The 13,005-nt window shown below is 54.0% G+C and overlaps 1 protein-coding gene across 4 annotated transcripts in view; it reads left to right on the top strand.

The window, feature by feature from the left end:
• The window catches only part of MYLK (myosin light chain kinase), a 176,239-nt gene that overhangs the window by 90,655 nt on the left and 72,579 nt on the right, over positions 1 to 13,005 (top strand). For 3 of the 4 annotated variants that reach the window (XM_006772891.2, XM_006772892.2, XM_006772893.2), the window contains 3 exons: positions 363 to 612; positions 6,282 to 6,353; positions 6,791 to 7,848. In XM_006772891.2, coding sequence (XP_006772954.1) covers positions 363 to 612; positions 6,282 to 6,353; positions 6,791 to 7,848 — 1,380 coding nt within the window. The remainder of the gene's footprint in view (positions 1 to 362; positions 613 to 6,281; positions 6,354 to 6,790; positions 7,849 to 13,005) is intronic. The other variant, XM_015569904.1, reaches the window with a different exon arrangement.

The following is a 13,005-nucleotide window of genomic DNA, read 5'->3' as shown; positions in this document are numbered from 1 at the left end:
TGGGGTCCTCGCCTTTAGGGAGCCTCCATGTGAGAGGAGAGACCAGTTCATAAGCAAGTACAGATCTTCCTCATCACAACTAATATGGATCATTGGTGCCCAGCCCAGTGCCTGGCACATCCTGGGCTACCTCCCCTTGCTTTGATATACCATTCATGTCAATATTATCCTCTGAGAATGTAACCAACACAAATGGCCACAAGCAGAATATGCTATATCTGTATGTGCAATAGAAGTGATTTCTGGACAAGCTGTTATTTGGGTAACGTGCTGTCTTCCGACCTTCACCCCCATGAAGAGCTGAGTGGACGCTCTCTGCTGAAAGGCCTCCCTCTCTAACTCAACGCTTTGCCAACTTCCAGAGCCCCAGGATGGCACCCAGCCCTGGTTCATCAGCAAGCCTCGCTCGGTGACAGCCTCCCTGGGCCAGAGCGTCCTCATCTCCTGTGCCATCGCCGGCGACCCCTTCCCCACCGTGCACTGGCTCCGAGACGGCAAGGCCCTCTCCAAAGACGCCGGCCACTTCGAGGTGCTGCAGAACGAGGACGTGTTCACCCTGGTCCTGAAGAATGTGCAGCCCTGGCATGCCGGCCAGTATGAAATCCTGCTCAAGTGAGTGCATGTCCCGCCCCCAAGTTCCTACACCCCTCCAACTTCCTGCCTGGGGCTGGGAAGCCAGGAGAAGCACAAAACAATGGGCTGGGCTTCAAGGCAAAGAAAGTGCAGACTTGGTGCCGCTGACAAGCTTTCATTTCTTCCACTTCAGTACCGTAGATGTGCACGGAGAATCGTCCCTTCTGGGCTCCGCTCCCCAAAGACCTCTGTCTTACTGCATCCTGGCTTCTGCTCCCCCATTATTTGGTGTGTGGAGAATATGAAGGAGGGAAGAATGGATTAAAATTAGAAAAGCAGGAGGTAGAGGGAGTATATCAGTTATCTCTTGTTGTATAACAGATTACCCCAATACTTAGCATCTTTTTAGAAAGACTTTTTAAAATTGATTGTTAGAGAGCGAGGAAGGGAGAGGGAGAGTGATCCAAGAGAGAATGAGCTGGAATCTGCAGTATCTTTTATGGCTCACCCTCAGAAGTCTCACACCGTCACTTCTGCCACATTTTATATTGGTTAGAAGTGAGTTGCTCAGTACATAGTTCATACTCAAGGGGAGGAGAATAAATTCCACCTTTGGAGAGAGGGGTATCAAAGAAGCCATAGACATTTTCAGACTGCTGCAGAGAAGTTAACTCTCCCCATTCCTTTTTTTTCTCTCTTTCAAGGCCTTTCTAGGTTATACAAGAAGGTAAGCTCCCTGAGGGCACACTACCATGTTCCCAGTGCCTAGAACATGTCTGGCCCATAGCCAGCATGTGGTCACTGTCTGATAAATGAATGTGATCCAGAGATGTTCTGTTTTTTTAATGCTCTAACTCTTCACATGCCATGCCAACCTTGGGTAGATGGAGGCGAAAAGCCAGCCCCTCGGGTTGCTGTGAGCGCTGAAGGAGAGCGCGTGTCTGCACCTTGACTCTGTGAATAGGAGGTTGTGCCACACCCCGAGGAGGCTTGGACCTGCCTGGCTCAGGTGCTTGGCCACTTGGTCAGAGGGCTTGATCTCCTGGACAGATCGTTTCCCTGTCCTGAGCTCATCATGTTTAAGGCTCTGAGCTACAGACAGGCTCGGTAGCCGCACGCCACGGCCACGGCCAGGATGGAGCACTGTCGCTATCATAATCACAGCACCTGGCATGTGCTCTGGGGTCCTTCCCACACATGTGCTTTCTACCTGTATCAGGTGGCTTTTGCTGCCTAACAAACCATCCCGTTACTGAGTGGCTTTGAGAAGTAGCCATTCTTGTGTCTTGGGAGTCTGTGGATCTGCTAGGAAGTTCTGCTGATACTTAGGTAGGTCTCAACAAATCTCAGCTGAGCTAATGACACATCTGTGGACAGCTGATAAGATGGTCGTAGGCTGGCCAGTCACCCTGCTAGCAGCCATTGGTAGTGTGCCCAGACCCACCAACAGCCTTTGCCTGGTGCCTGAACCAGTTATTCTAAGGAAGGCAAATCTGCATCCAAAATAGGCAGAAGACACACTCTTCCTCTCTCCTAGGTCAGTACAGATCATGGAAACTTTATATGTGAGAACAGAGCTTGTCTGTATGGAAGGAGTAGTACTTTGAGGCAGTTACTCATGTCAATCAAACCAGACATCCGAAAAGAGATGAGCTTTGGGGGGCCTTTTGAGGAAAACAGGCTGAGGCTTAGCAACTTAGTAAAAGGCCTGCCTGCTGAGGGCCTGTTGGATAGACTGAGCAAGAAAGGGTAGGAAGCCCTAACCGGTTTGGCTCAGTGGATAGAGTGTCAGCCTGCGGACTGAAGGGTCCCAGGTTCGATTCCGGTCAAGGGCATGTACCTGGGTTGCGGGCACATCCCCAGTGGGGAGTGTGCAGGAGGCAGCTGATCGATGTTTCTCTCTCATTGATGTTTCTAACTCTCTATCCCTCTCCCTTCCTCTCTGTAAAAAATTAATAAAATATATTTTTTTTAAAAAAGAAAGAAAGAAAGGGTAGGAAGACAAGGCACGGGCAGTGGGAAGCCAGCCAGGCCAGCGTGGAGAGCTGCACTGGGAGGTCGGCAGGCAGACTGTCTGGGCCCAGCTGCGGACAGTCATAAAACTTAGACTGTCCCAGTTGGAAGGGACTTCAGAAGTTAGCTCGCCGCCTCCTCATTTAATAATGGGGGAAACTGAGGTCTCGGGGTCATGGACTTGCTCGTGGCCACCCAAAGGCCAGTACAGAGCCCAGATTAGAACCCTAATCTCTGCCTTGGAATCAGATGCGCTTTTGTTCCTGGTTTCTTCCAAGTGCACTGGGGACTTAGGGAACCTGGGAAATCGTACTGGAGTCCTCACCCCCAGCAGCCCTTGCCCCCTTTCCCTCCCCAAAGCCCAGTCTTTTCATCCCTTGGGGAGGCTGGTGCCCTGGCCTTGGCTTCGTCCCCAGCCGAGAAGGAGCGAGTCAGTGGAAAGTTCTCCTGGGGAATGTGTGCCAGGCCTGCCAGGACCTCATTCCCCTCTTGCTTTTCTCATCCTGACAGGAATCAGACCTCAACCCAGGGCAGAATGCCTTTCAAGGAGGAACTGGAATGCTGGGAGGAAGAGGGGGTGGGAAGGCTGGGGTGGGGGTACATATGGTGGGTGGTTTCTAGCTCCCCTTCCCTTCCCTAGCTTTTCTCTCCTGAACTAAAAGGGGAAATGTCAAAAAGTGAGTTCCAAATTCCAGCTGAATTATTTAAAAGATTTTTGCTTCCTAAGAAATCAAATCTTTAATTTTGCCTATAAAAATCCATTCCAGAGGTGGGTGATTTAGAGTGGGACAGGCCCAAAAGTGTTGTAGCAAGGAGAGGACTTCTTATTCGGGGGTTGGGAGGTGGGGGCAGAGGAGCTCTGTCCGTATAGGGTGATAGGCCCATATCCTCTGGGGCAGCACCTGGGCTGGGCGCGGGGCAGGGGCCTCATCCTCGGCCCCAGCACGTACTTCTGACTGAGTATGCGATGACACCAGAGATGGCCCCAAAGGCTGTTCCAGCTGGGAGGTTATCTGGGGTGGGTCCCAGGCAGCAGGCCTCTCTGATCTTTGCAGGTTTTCAGTGAACCATGATTTGCCTTTAAGGCCCTGCAGAGATTTAAGTTTATAGCTGCAGAAATAGTGACCCCCAGACCACCTCTAGGGATGATTCACTTGGTGGGCCAGCCGTGGGAATCCCAAGTTCTACACTCCCTACCGGCCCCCCAGACTGCCCTGGGGGCTCCGAGTGAGGCCTGGGAATGGGCTGAGCAGCAGGCTGCCTGTGCTGCCCTCCTTGAGGGCAGGGATTGGCAAACAACAGAACCTCTTACCTGTGTCCCCCCACGAGGAGACAAAGCTTACTCCAGCTCAGTTAAAGCTTCTGAGGAGTGTGGCTGGGGTAGAGCAGGGCCATCTGGTCAGTGTCTGCTCCTGGTTTCTGCATCTGGCCTGCGTTCTACTTGTGACAAGAGCAAACTCGGTTAAGGAGATGTTGAAAAGGGCTCCCAGGAAACATGGCCCTTGGGGCATCCTGTCCTCCTGCTTCCCACCAACTCCGGGCACCAACCCTGTGCCTGAAAGAAAAGTGGGAAAAGGATGGCCTAATTCTGGCCAGCAGCCTGGCAGGGGCTGGTCCTCCGCCTAAAGGAACTCCCACAGTTATTTCTCAGGTTGACCCAAGTTCTGTAGCCTTCTGTGTTGAGTGTTCAGGGTGCTGTGGAGGCCCCTGAGCCTTCCCAGGGCCTGGCACTGGGGAGGCACCTAATTGCTCATTGTTGAGCAAAGAAGCACTCTGGGCTGTCGAACTCTCCAGACATGAGGCTTCCTGAACCTTGAGCCTGTGCCCCCTGAGAGGAAGCCTTGAGGAAGGTGGCCCAAAGGGGACCCACCAGATAAGAGGAAGGGGGCAGCAAAGATCAACCTCTCTTTCTTTCAAATGGGTCCTAGTACTGGGGAGTGAACAGCAACCCCCAGCAGCCCTGAGAGTCCTCTGCCATACCATGGGCTGCCCTTGTCTGACCCAGAGTCGGCCCTCCATGGGGAGGGAAACCGGGCAAAAGGTACCCACATCCGTCAGCAGAGCTCCATGAACTCGTGTTCAGATGTCTGTCCATGTGGGGTGACTGGTGCATGGGCACATGTTCCCACACATGGACCTGCAGGTGCAGGTGCCCACCAGGTCGACCCCACATACATGCGAACCCGTGTGTGTGGCTGACCTATACATATGCACACAGACGCGCACACGCACACATATCCCGGAATAGATTTGTACTGATGAGCACTGTAGAGAGGGGTAGGAAGGTCACAGGTCTTGGATTTAGGTAGACCCATGTCCCAGCCTCTTTGCCCGCTAGTTAGCTCTGTGGGTTTAGGCAAATTACTTTAACATCATAAGCCTCATTTTTCCTACCTATAAAAATGGTGCTGACCCCAACCTCACAGAGTTGTCATAATATTAAGTAAGGTGGATTATGTGAGGAACCTGTCGCAGAGCTTGGCACACCTGTGCTAGCAGGTGAGGCAGGCTCAGCCCCTGAAGGGCTGGTAAGATGGTTGTGTGCAGTGGGATGTGTGGGACACCCCAGAACCCCAGCACTGCCTCACAGAAACTCCTGAGCCTCCTTTCCTTACCTTTCAAACGGACATAATGGTTCTCTATGCCTCACTGGGATGCTTGGGGACAAGAACGAGAACAGATACGACATGATGCGAGCTGGAGGGTGCTGTATAACACGGGTGTCTATCACCATGAAGCCTCTGGCTTTCAGACCTGCCTCCACCCCTTCCACCAGCAAGCAGGACTTCTTGGCTGGTCAGAGCTCAGAAACGCCAGCAGATGGCAGCCTTGTGGGGCTGGCGGGCTGAGCTGCTGCTCTATGTTCTCCAGGCACCCAAGCTTGGAATAGCCCCTCTGCTGAGCAGAAGGGGCCCAGCTGGTCACCCACCAGCTCGGAGAGACTGAACAGTTTTATCAGCTGCTGGAGAATCCAGAGCCCATCTGAGGGAAGAAGAGAGAGGGCCACCCATTAGGGAGACACCTGCTAGGTTTCAACGCAAAAAGTTCTGACCTGAGGGCATTAGCCAATGAGTACGGATTGGAGGGTGTTTTCATTTCTTGAGCAGGCGAAGGAGAAGTAGTGGGGGGATGGGGGCACTGTAGAGGAGAGGGAAGTACCCAGCTCTGTATTAAGGGAGCACAGAGTCAAACTCAAGGTCACTCGCAGGCTGACCAAGGCCACACACTCTAGACCAGCGGTCGCCAGCAGTGAGGCCCGAAAGGTTGGCGACCACTGCTCTAGACCAAGCAGCTCCATCACGGCCCCCATTAGTTTAGTCTTTACTCTTCTTTTATTGATTGAGCGATCTATTGATTGAATTATTTTTGCAATATACTTACAGAAAAGTATTGCAACTTCTGGATGCTTATCTTAGCTGTTGTTCAGAAGATCCTGGTTTGTTTTTGTTGTTTTTTTCCTTTTTAAACAAGAGCTGGGAAAATAAAGGGTGAGCCAAGGAGAGGGGGGTAGGGCCCTGCCCTAAGTCTAGGGCTGGGGTTGGCCTGTGGGGGTCACAGCTAAGCCTGTGGTCCCATCTTTCCTGGATCCAGCAGCCAGCCTGTGGTCAAGTCCTGCCGGCCCTTCCCTCATCGCAGCCCGGGAAGGCCCTCAGCCGAGAGCCTCTTGATCTGTACTGACCCCTTGAATTCCTTAGGAACCGGGTTGGCGAATGCAGTTGCCAAGTGTCACTGATGCTACAGAGCAGCCCTACCCGAGCCCCCCTGCGGTGAGTGCCCCCCAGGAGCTGACTGGCCAGGCCCCATGCCACCACCCACGCACCTTCCTCCTGGCCCCTGCAGGCCCAGCCCAACAGTCCCAGATTGTTTGTGTCCTCGGGCTGAGCTGCCCAAGCCAAGAGGGAGCGATTGGAAGGCGAATGAGGGAGGGAGAGCAGGGAGGGGGTGAATTTCTCTTTTTTTTTTTTTTTTTTTTGCACACACCCTTATAAGGCTACTGAAGTCATTACCGATGTAACAAACCAACTAAGCAAGCAAGCTCCTCTCACCAATGTTCCCTTCTATAAACACAGCCTGGCCAGCCCCCACCATTCCTTCCCCTCCCCTCTACCCTGCCTCCCTCAGGGATTTGCTCTCCCCTGACGTCTCTTTTTCTCCCGGCCCCTTTTCCTGCTGCTGCTTTCCTTTTCCCCCTCACTGGTTGCAGGGGGAGGGAGCCTGCCAGCTGTGAGGGCCTCTGTGGCCGAGGAGTTGGTGCTGATGGTGGTGATGGTGACTGCTATGGGACCCTGAGGCCTAGCTGGCCGGCGAGAGGGCAGGGTTGGCCTGAGGAGGAGGACGGTGAAGGCGTGCGGGGGTTACTGAAGAGGCGTGTGGAGACCCGGCAGCACACGGAGGAGGCCATCCGCCAGCAGGAGGTGGAGCAGCTGGACTTCCGCGACCTCCTGGGGAAGAAGGTGAGCACCAAGACTGTGTCGGAGGAAGACCTGAAGGAGATCCCAGCCGAGCAGATGGATTTCCGCGCCAACCTGCAGCGGCAAGTGAAGCCCAAGACCGTGTCCGAGGAAGAGAGGAAGGTGCACAGTCCCCAGCAGGTTGACTTCCGCTCTGTCTTGGCCAAGAAAGGGACTCCCAAGACCCCAGTGCCTGAGAAGGCACCCCCTGCAAAACCTGCCACCCCGGATTTCCGCTCAGTGCTGGGCAGCAAGAAAAAATTACCAGCAGAGAATGGGAGCAGCAGTGCTGAGGCCTTGAATGCCAAAGTGGCAGAAAGTCCCAAGGCGGTGGGCAATGTCCAGCCTTCGGGGCCCCTGAAACCTGTGGGCAATGCCAAACCGGCTGAGACCCCCAAACCCTTGGGCAACGCCAAGCCAGCCGAAACCCCGAAACCCCTAGGCAATGCCAAGCCTGCTGAGACCCTGAAACCTACGAGCAATGCCAAGCCTGTTGAAACCCCCAAACCCTTGGACAATACCAAGCCAGCTGAGAGCCCAAAACCAGCTGGGAAAGAAGAACTCAAGAAGGAGGTTAAGAATGATGTGAACTGCAAGAGGGGGCCTTCAGGAGGCACAGATAACGAGCAAAGATCAGAGAGCCAAGGGACAGCCCCGACCTTCACGGAGAAGCTGCGGGATGTCCATGTGGCAGAGGGCGAGAAGCTGCTGCTCCAGTGCCAGGTGTCCTCTGACCCCCCGGCCACCGTCACCTGGACGCTGAATGGAAAGACACTCAAGACTACCAAGTTCATCATCCTCTCCCAAGAAGGTAATGAGGGCAGGGCTGGGGAGGAAGGGGCTTTTGATCGCTGCCAGCTCATGGAGCCGTGGTCTTATTGATCAGCACTCATAGCCCAGAGCCTCTGTGTCCCCCTCCGTCTCAGGACAGGTGCCCCACTCAGGGTCCGTGGGGGGTGTAGGTGGGAGTCTAGTTCTTTGGCGCATGCCCAGGTCTCGGCATCTGTCCAGCAGAGCCCCCTCCCAGCACCTCAGCAGCAGCCCCCTCAGAGCACGGGGGCCTGTACTAACACCCCACAGCTCTTGCTTGGAGACGGCTCTGTTCACAGGTTTGGAAATAGAGGCACAGGGTCCGGTGCCTCCCAGGAGCCCTGAGCTGACAGTTGCTTTTGCAGCAGCATTTTGGGTTTGGGGAAGGGTGTGCGGTGATGGGATGGCACAGGACTGATTTAGGCTCAGCAGCTGAAGTCTTAGTAACATTGTGGGTTTGAAGGGACCTGTGCAGGAGCCCAAAACTCCAAACATCCCCTATGGCACACACTCACCGGCAGAAAGAGCTGCTCGCTTCCTAATTTGGATGAGACTTTTGTTTGCTGCTAGTTCACATTCTTGAGTGGTGGGGAGAAGAAGGGGGGCTGAGTCTTGCCATCTGGGTCCTTTGGGGGTCTGGACTTCTAGAGAAGTGACAGGAGTGAGGGGGTATTTTCCCTGGACCCTCAATTTGGTTTGAAGTGTGTTTGTAAATTCCAAACCTGGGAGGGAGCTCCAAGACCAGCAGACTCCCCACACCCCTCTCTAGTAGCCACCGCTAGAACAAGGTCCGGCCTGAGCGGCCTGAGCGTGAGGCTGGTGCTGGTGGTGCTGGCAGGGCAGGGTACAAAGCTTCCCGGAAGTCACAGTCCTTTTACCCTGAGGGGCAGAGAGCTGCCACAGCCGAGGCCCAACTGACAGGTCCTGTCAAATCCAGAGCAGCTGAGATGGCAGAAACATCCCCCGCCCTGCACTGAGCTGCTCTCCGACGGCTCTCCACTCGAGGCCTCCCTGACCCCTTGATCTGCTGCCTGCCTCCCTCCTAAAACCCAGAGTGAAGCACCTGAAGATAGCAGTACCACCCCCACCCCCACCCCCAGCTCACGACGGAGCTCCTCTCTTCACGCTGCAGCTCAAACAGCAGGTCTGGAAGACCGGAGCATTTTGAATCTAAATGCTGACGTAGTAATGGGCAAATGGGCCAGGAGAGAGAAAAATGTTGAATTTTCTGCATGTGTTAACGGGATACCTTTTTCACAGGCATAGGGCCATACTGGGAGGGTCCTCCAGAGGTCATCTCACCCACCCCCGGCTCTGCTAGTGCAGCCTGCACATACCGGGGGCGTGGGGATTGCTGTGGTGAGATGTCCAAGGGACTGGATGCCACTGCCTTCCCGTCACCCCCGTGGGCCCCTCTCGCTTGGAAAGTCTTTGGTAAAACTGATCCAGAGCTTTGATCAGCGGCATTTCCCTGTGGCAATCTCTCTGGGCAGCAGGGAGGGTGGGCAGCTGCCGCCCTTGGGACATGTGTGCCCCACAGGCTTGCGCCTTGTGATGTCCTCAGGAGACAGACGTTCCGCCAGCTGAAGGCAAGGCACAAAGCTGTGCGTCTGGAACCTGCAGAGCCACCAGCAGCCACTTACAAACAATCCACTCGACTAAACTGAAGAAATGAAAAGCAGGCCGGCACAAGGAGAAGATAGAGACTGGGAAGGGGGTGGGAGGGGACTATGCAGACAGCCCTAAATCCAACTTTTAAAAATATCTTAAATATTTGTAATTCTCCTTTGAAAACTAAGAATGGCTGGCATTTATTGGACACTATGTGCCCGGCACTGTCCCAGACATCTGACACTTTTCACTCATTTAATCCTCACAGCGACTATACTGCCCATCTAACAGAGAAGTTAGGCACCTTGCTCAAGGTTGCGCAGCTAGTTCGTAACCGGGCTGGGATTTGAACGCAGGCAGTCCCGATGCCTAGACCACTATGATATGTTACCTCTAAGTTAATTCTTGTTAACACGGCAGCATGCTGGTGCAGCTGAGAAACCTTTCATGATCCATCAGCTCACCAAGAGAATTGTCCATCAAGGAAAAATGCTAATGGCTACTCCTCAGCACTGTCAACAGTGGTCAAGAGGCTGAAAGACTGGTGGTGCCCTCAGGCTTGCCCAGTTTCTGGTAGTTTCACTGCAATGGAGGAAGCAGACCCTGAAACAGGCCTGTCTATCTGGCCACGTAGAGAGAATGCCTTGTCTCAAAATACCAGTCCCACTTTCTTTCTGTCCACCATTCCTTCTTCAGAGCTTCACTCTCCAAGTCTTCGAGATCCTGGGCTAAACAGGGACTTAGGAGAGAGCCTATCGTAAAGAGTTCAGTGACCACTTCAGCAGGCCCCACTGCACAGGGTAGGTCCCTTGGAGAGCTGTGAGTGGACTTGTTGTTGATAGAAAGAGAGGATGTGTGCTCAGTGATCAGACTATCCCAGTCAAGTGCCTGCTTCTGGGAGCAGGGCAGGAGGAGAGGGAGCCGAGTGCTGGGGCCCTGGTGGTGAGAGAGCTGGGCCTAGAAAGGAGCCTTGAAGGCGGGCCAGGACTCCCAGCCCGGAAGAGGGGGGGTGTGGGTTTCCCAGGTAGGGGCACAGCAGCAATGAGCACAGGCCTGCCCACAGCACGGGCTGGCTGTAGAGGAAGGCATGGCCTCATTCCACCCCGTGTCATGCTGACCACCTCTATTCCAAAGGCAATAGGGAGCCAAGAAAGAGTTTTGAATGAGGAGCAATGCACACCAAGCTGGGGTTTAGGGGGCTTGATTGACCCCATGCCCAGAGCCATGTAAGGGGCCCACTGAAGAGGTCAGGGAGAAAGGTGGTGGGCCTGAGCTAACAAGGCAGACATGGGCACAGACAGGGAATAACCTGTTGAAGAAGCCAGGACAGAATTCACAGAACCTGTGCTTGGAAGGGTGGGGGTACAGGGGTAGAGAAGAGGAAGGAGTGGAAGACCACTGAGCGTCAGTGTCTGGGTGGCTGGGGTCACAGTGCAGGCATCAGTGGATATGGGAAGCTGTGGTTTGAGGTGGTTTGTAGGAGAAAATGGAGGGGGTGGCTATGCGGGTCTCCAGGCCCTTCACCCCCACAACACCCTCTCGCCCCCACCTCCTGACTTGGAACTCTTCTTGCCCCACTGCATGGAACCTTGTGTTGTCTTCTCTCCTAAGGTCAAGATTCACTTCCTCCAGGCTGCCTTCCGGGACTGTTGTGACCAGCCTTTGGCCACAGAGGCTCTGGTGCTCTCCTCCCCCTACCTCATGTTTGTCTGGGCACCAACTGCTTGTGGATGCTCTGTTTATAGGTTTCAGGGGGCTTCTCGCAACCTGTAACTGGGATAGGGCTCGTAGCCTGCAGGCCTCCCAAAACAGGATTAAGTCAACCCCATTTCGTGCCGCAGAGAGCAGAGTTGTGACCGCAGCCCAGTCAGTTGGAGCCCATTAATATTCGGAGGAACATATGGAGGTGTCCTCCCTCTTCCTGCATCTCCCAGAGCTGCAGGTGCCTGGTGTTCAGGTACAATGCTGGGCCCGCCCTCCAGGTCCGTAGGGTGGGAGGCAGGGGGGGTGGGGGGGCTCTGTGCTGCTCCCCGGGGGCTTTCTTCTTTATGCCTTGTTCCTATCCCCAGGCCAGACTTCTTTCTTGGCAAACATCTCTCCCAGTCTAATGACAATGATTCATTTTTTTAATTGACTTCAGTGTGAGATCTAGCAAAAGCTTTTTGAAAACTTCTATAAGTTCATCCTACAAAAGGATTTATGTAGCACCTACTCTGCGTGAGGCACTATTCTAGCCCTTTTCATTGTAGGCACAATCCACTCAAGAATTCTGAGTTGGGAGAGGTTTTTTCCCTTTAAGAAACTGCAGGTATACCTTGGAAATTCTGTGGGTTCGGTTCCAAACCACTGCATAAAGCAAGTCGTAATGCAATAAAACAAGTTGTAATCTTTTTGCTGGTGAAGAGTCTTATCTTCAGTTTGTAGAAAAAAACAACTCAATACCTGTGAGGTGCAATAAAGCAAGGTATGCCTGTATATTATCTTTTACTAGAGGCCTGATGCACAGAATTCTTGCAAGGGTAGGCCTTCACAGCCCCCCACCCACCCCCGCCTTGGTCTGGCGCTGCCTATGTCTGCCACCACACACCCCTGGTTCCCTGGTTCTGCCGGGTCCCCTCCCCGCACCCCCCCCCTCGCCCCCGCCATCGATTGCGCCACAGAGGGTGGCCTGGGCCTTCCTCTTTGGGGCGATCGTGGAGTCCCCCGCTCCATTGATCGCCCCGCTGGCCGGTGGCCTGGGCCTCCCTCTGCGGGGCCATTGTGGGGCGATGGTGGGCCCCCCAACCAATCGGATTGCACTGGCCTTGGCTGGCCTGGCACCAGTGCGTGTCATAGCATGGTCGTCCGGAAGGTTGTCCGGATGGTCGTTCTGCTGTTCAGTTGATTTGCATTTTACACTTTTATTAAATTATAGATAAGGTAGGTTATATTTGATTAAATGTTTGTGACTTTTCTTTTGCGTAAATCTTACCAGGTCACCTGCTACAGACATGCGCCTCTGTCATTCTCAGTATGGCAAATATTTTTGTTACTGTGACTGCATTCCAGGCTCAGGAAAAACATTCATAATAACTGTGGTCACTGCCCTCCAGAGCCAGTGTGGGAGACAGACACCGGTTTCAGCAATGGTCTTGAGAGACCTGTTTTGATTCAGATGAGCTCAGAAGAGGTCCATCTATGGCCTTAGGCGTGCTTAGGAGTGACACGAGGGCACCGTCCCTGAGGAGGTGACTTGGAGCTAGTCGCTCTGTCCAGACATGCCAGGAGCCAGGCCCTGCCGACTGAGGCAGCCTCGGAGCAGAGTCTCCAAGGCTCCGGGCCATGCCCTCCACCGTGCACACCCCTGTCCTCTCTGTACCCGCACACTCAGGAAAGGAGCCAGGTGGGGATCTCAGACCCCATGCCCGTGAGAGGCTCTCCCAGGGACAGTTTAGCCGAGCCATTCATTGGACTCCTGGCTCTGTGGTAATTGCTCCCATCCCCCTCACCTCCCTCTCAGAATTCCCCACCAGGCTGAGGCTTCTCACAAAAACAGGCTGGGAACCGC

Source organism: Myotis davidii, unplaced genomic scaffold, assembly GCF_000327345.1.
Source record: "Myotis davidii unplaced genomic scaffold, ASM32734v1 scaffold745, whole genome shotgun sequence".
Classification (NCBI taxonomy): Eukaryota; Metazoa; Chordata; class Mammalia; order Chiroptera; family Vespertilionidae; genus Myotis; species Myotis davidii.
Note: the sequence above shows the minus strand (reverse complement) of the source record. Positions and strands in the feature narration are given on the sequence as shown.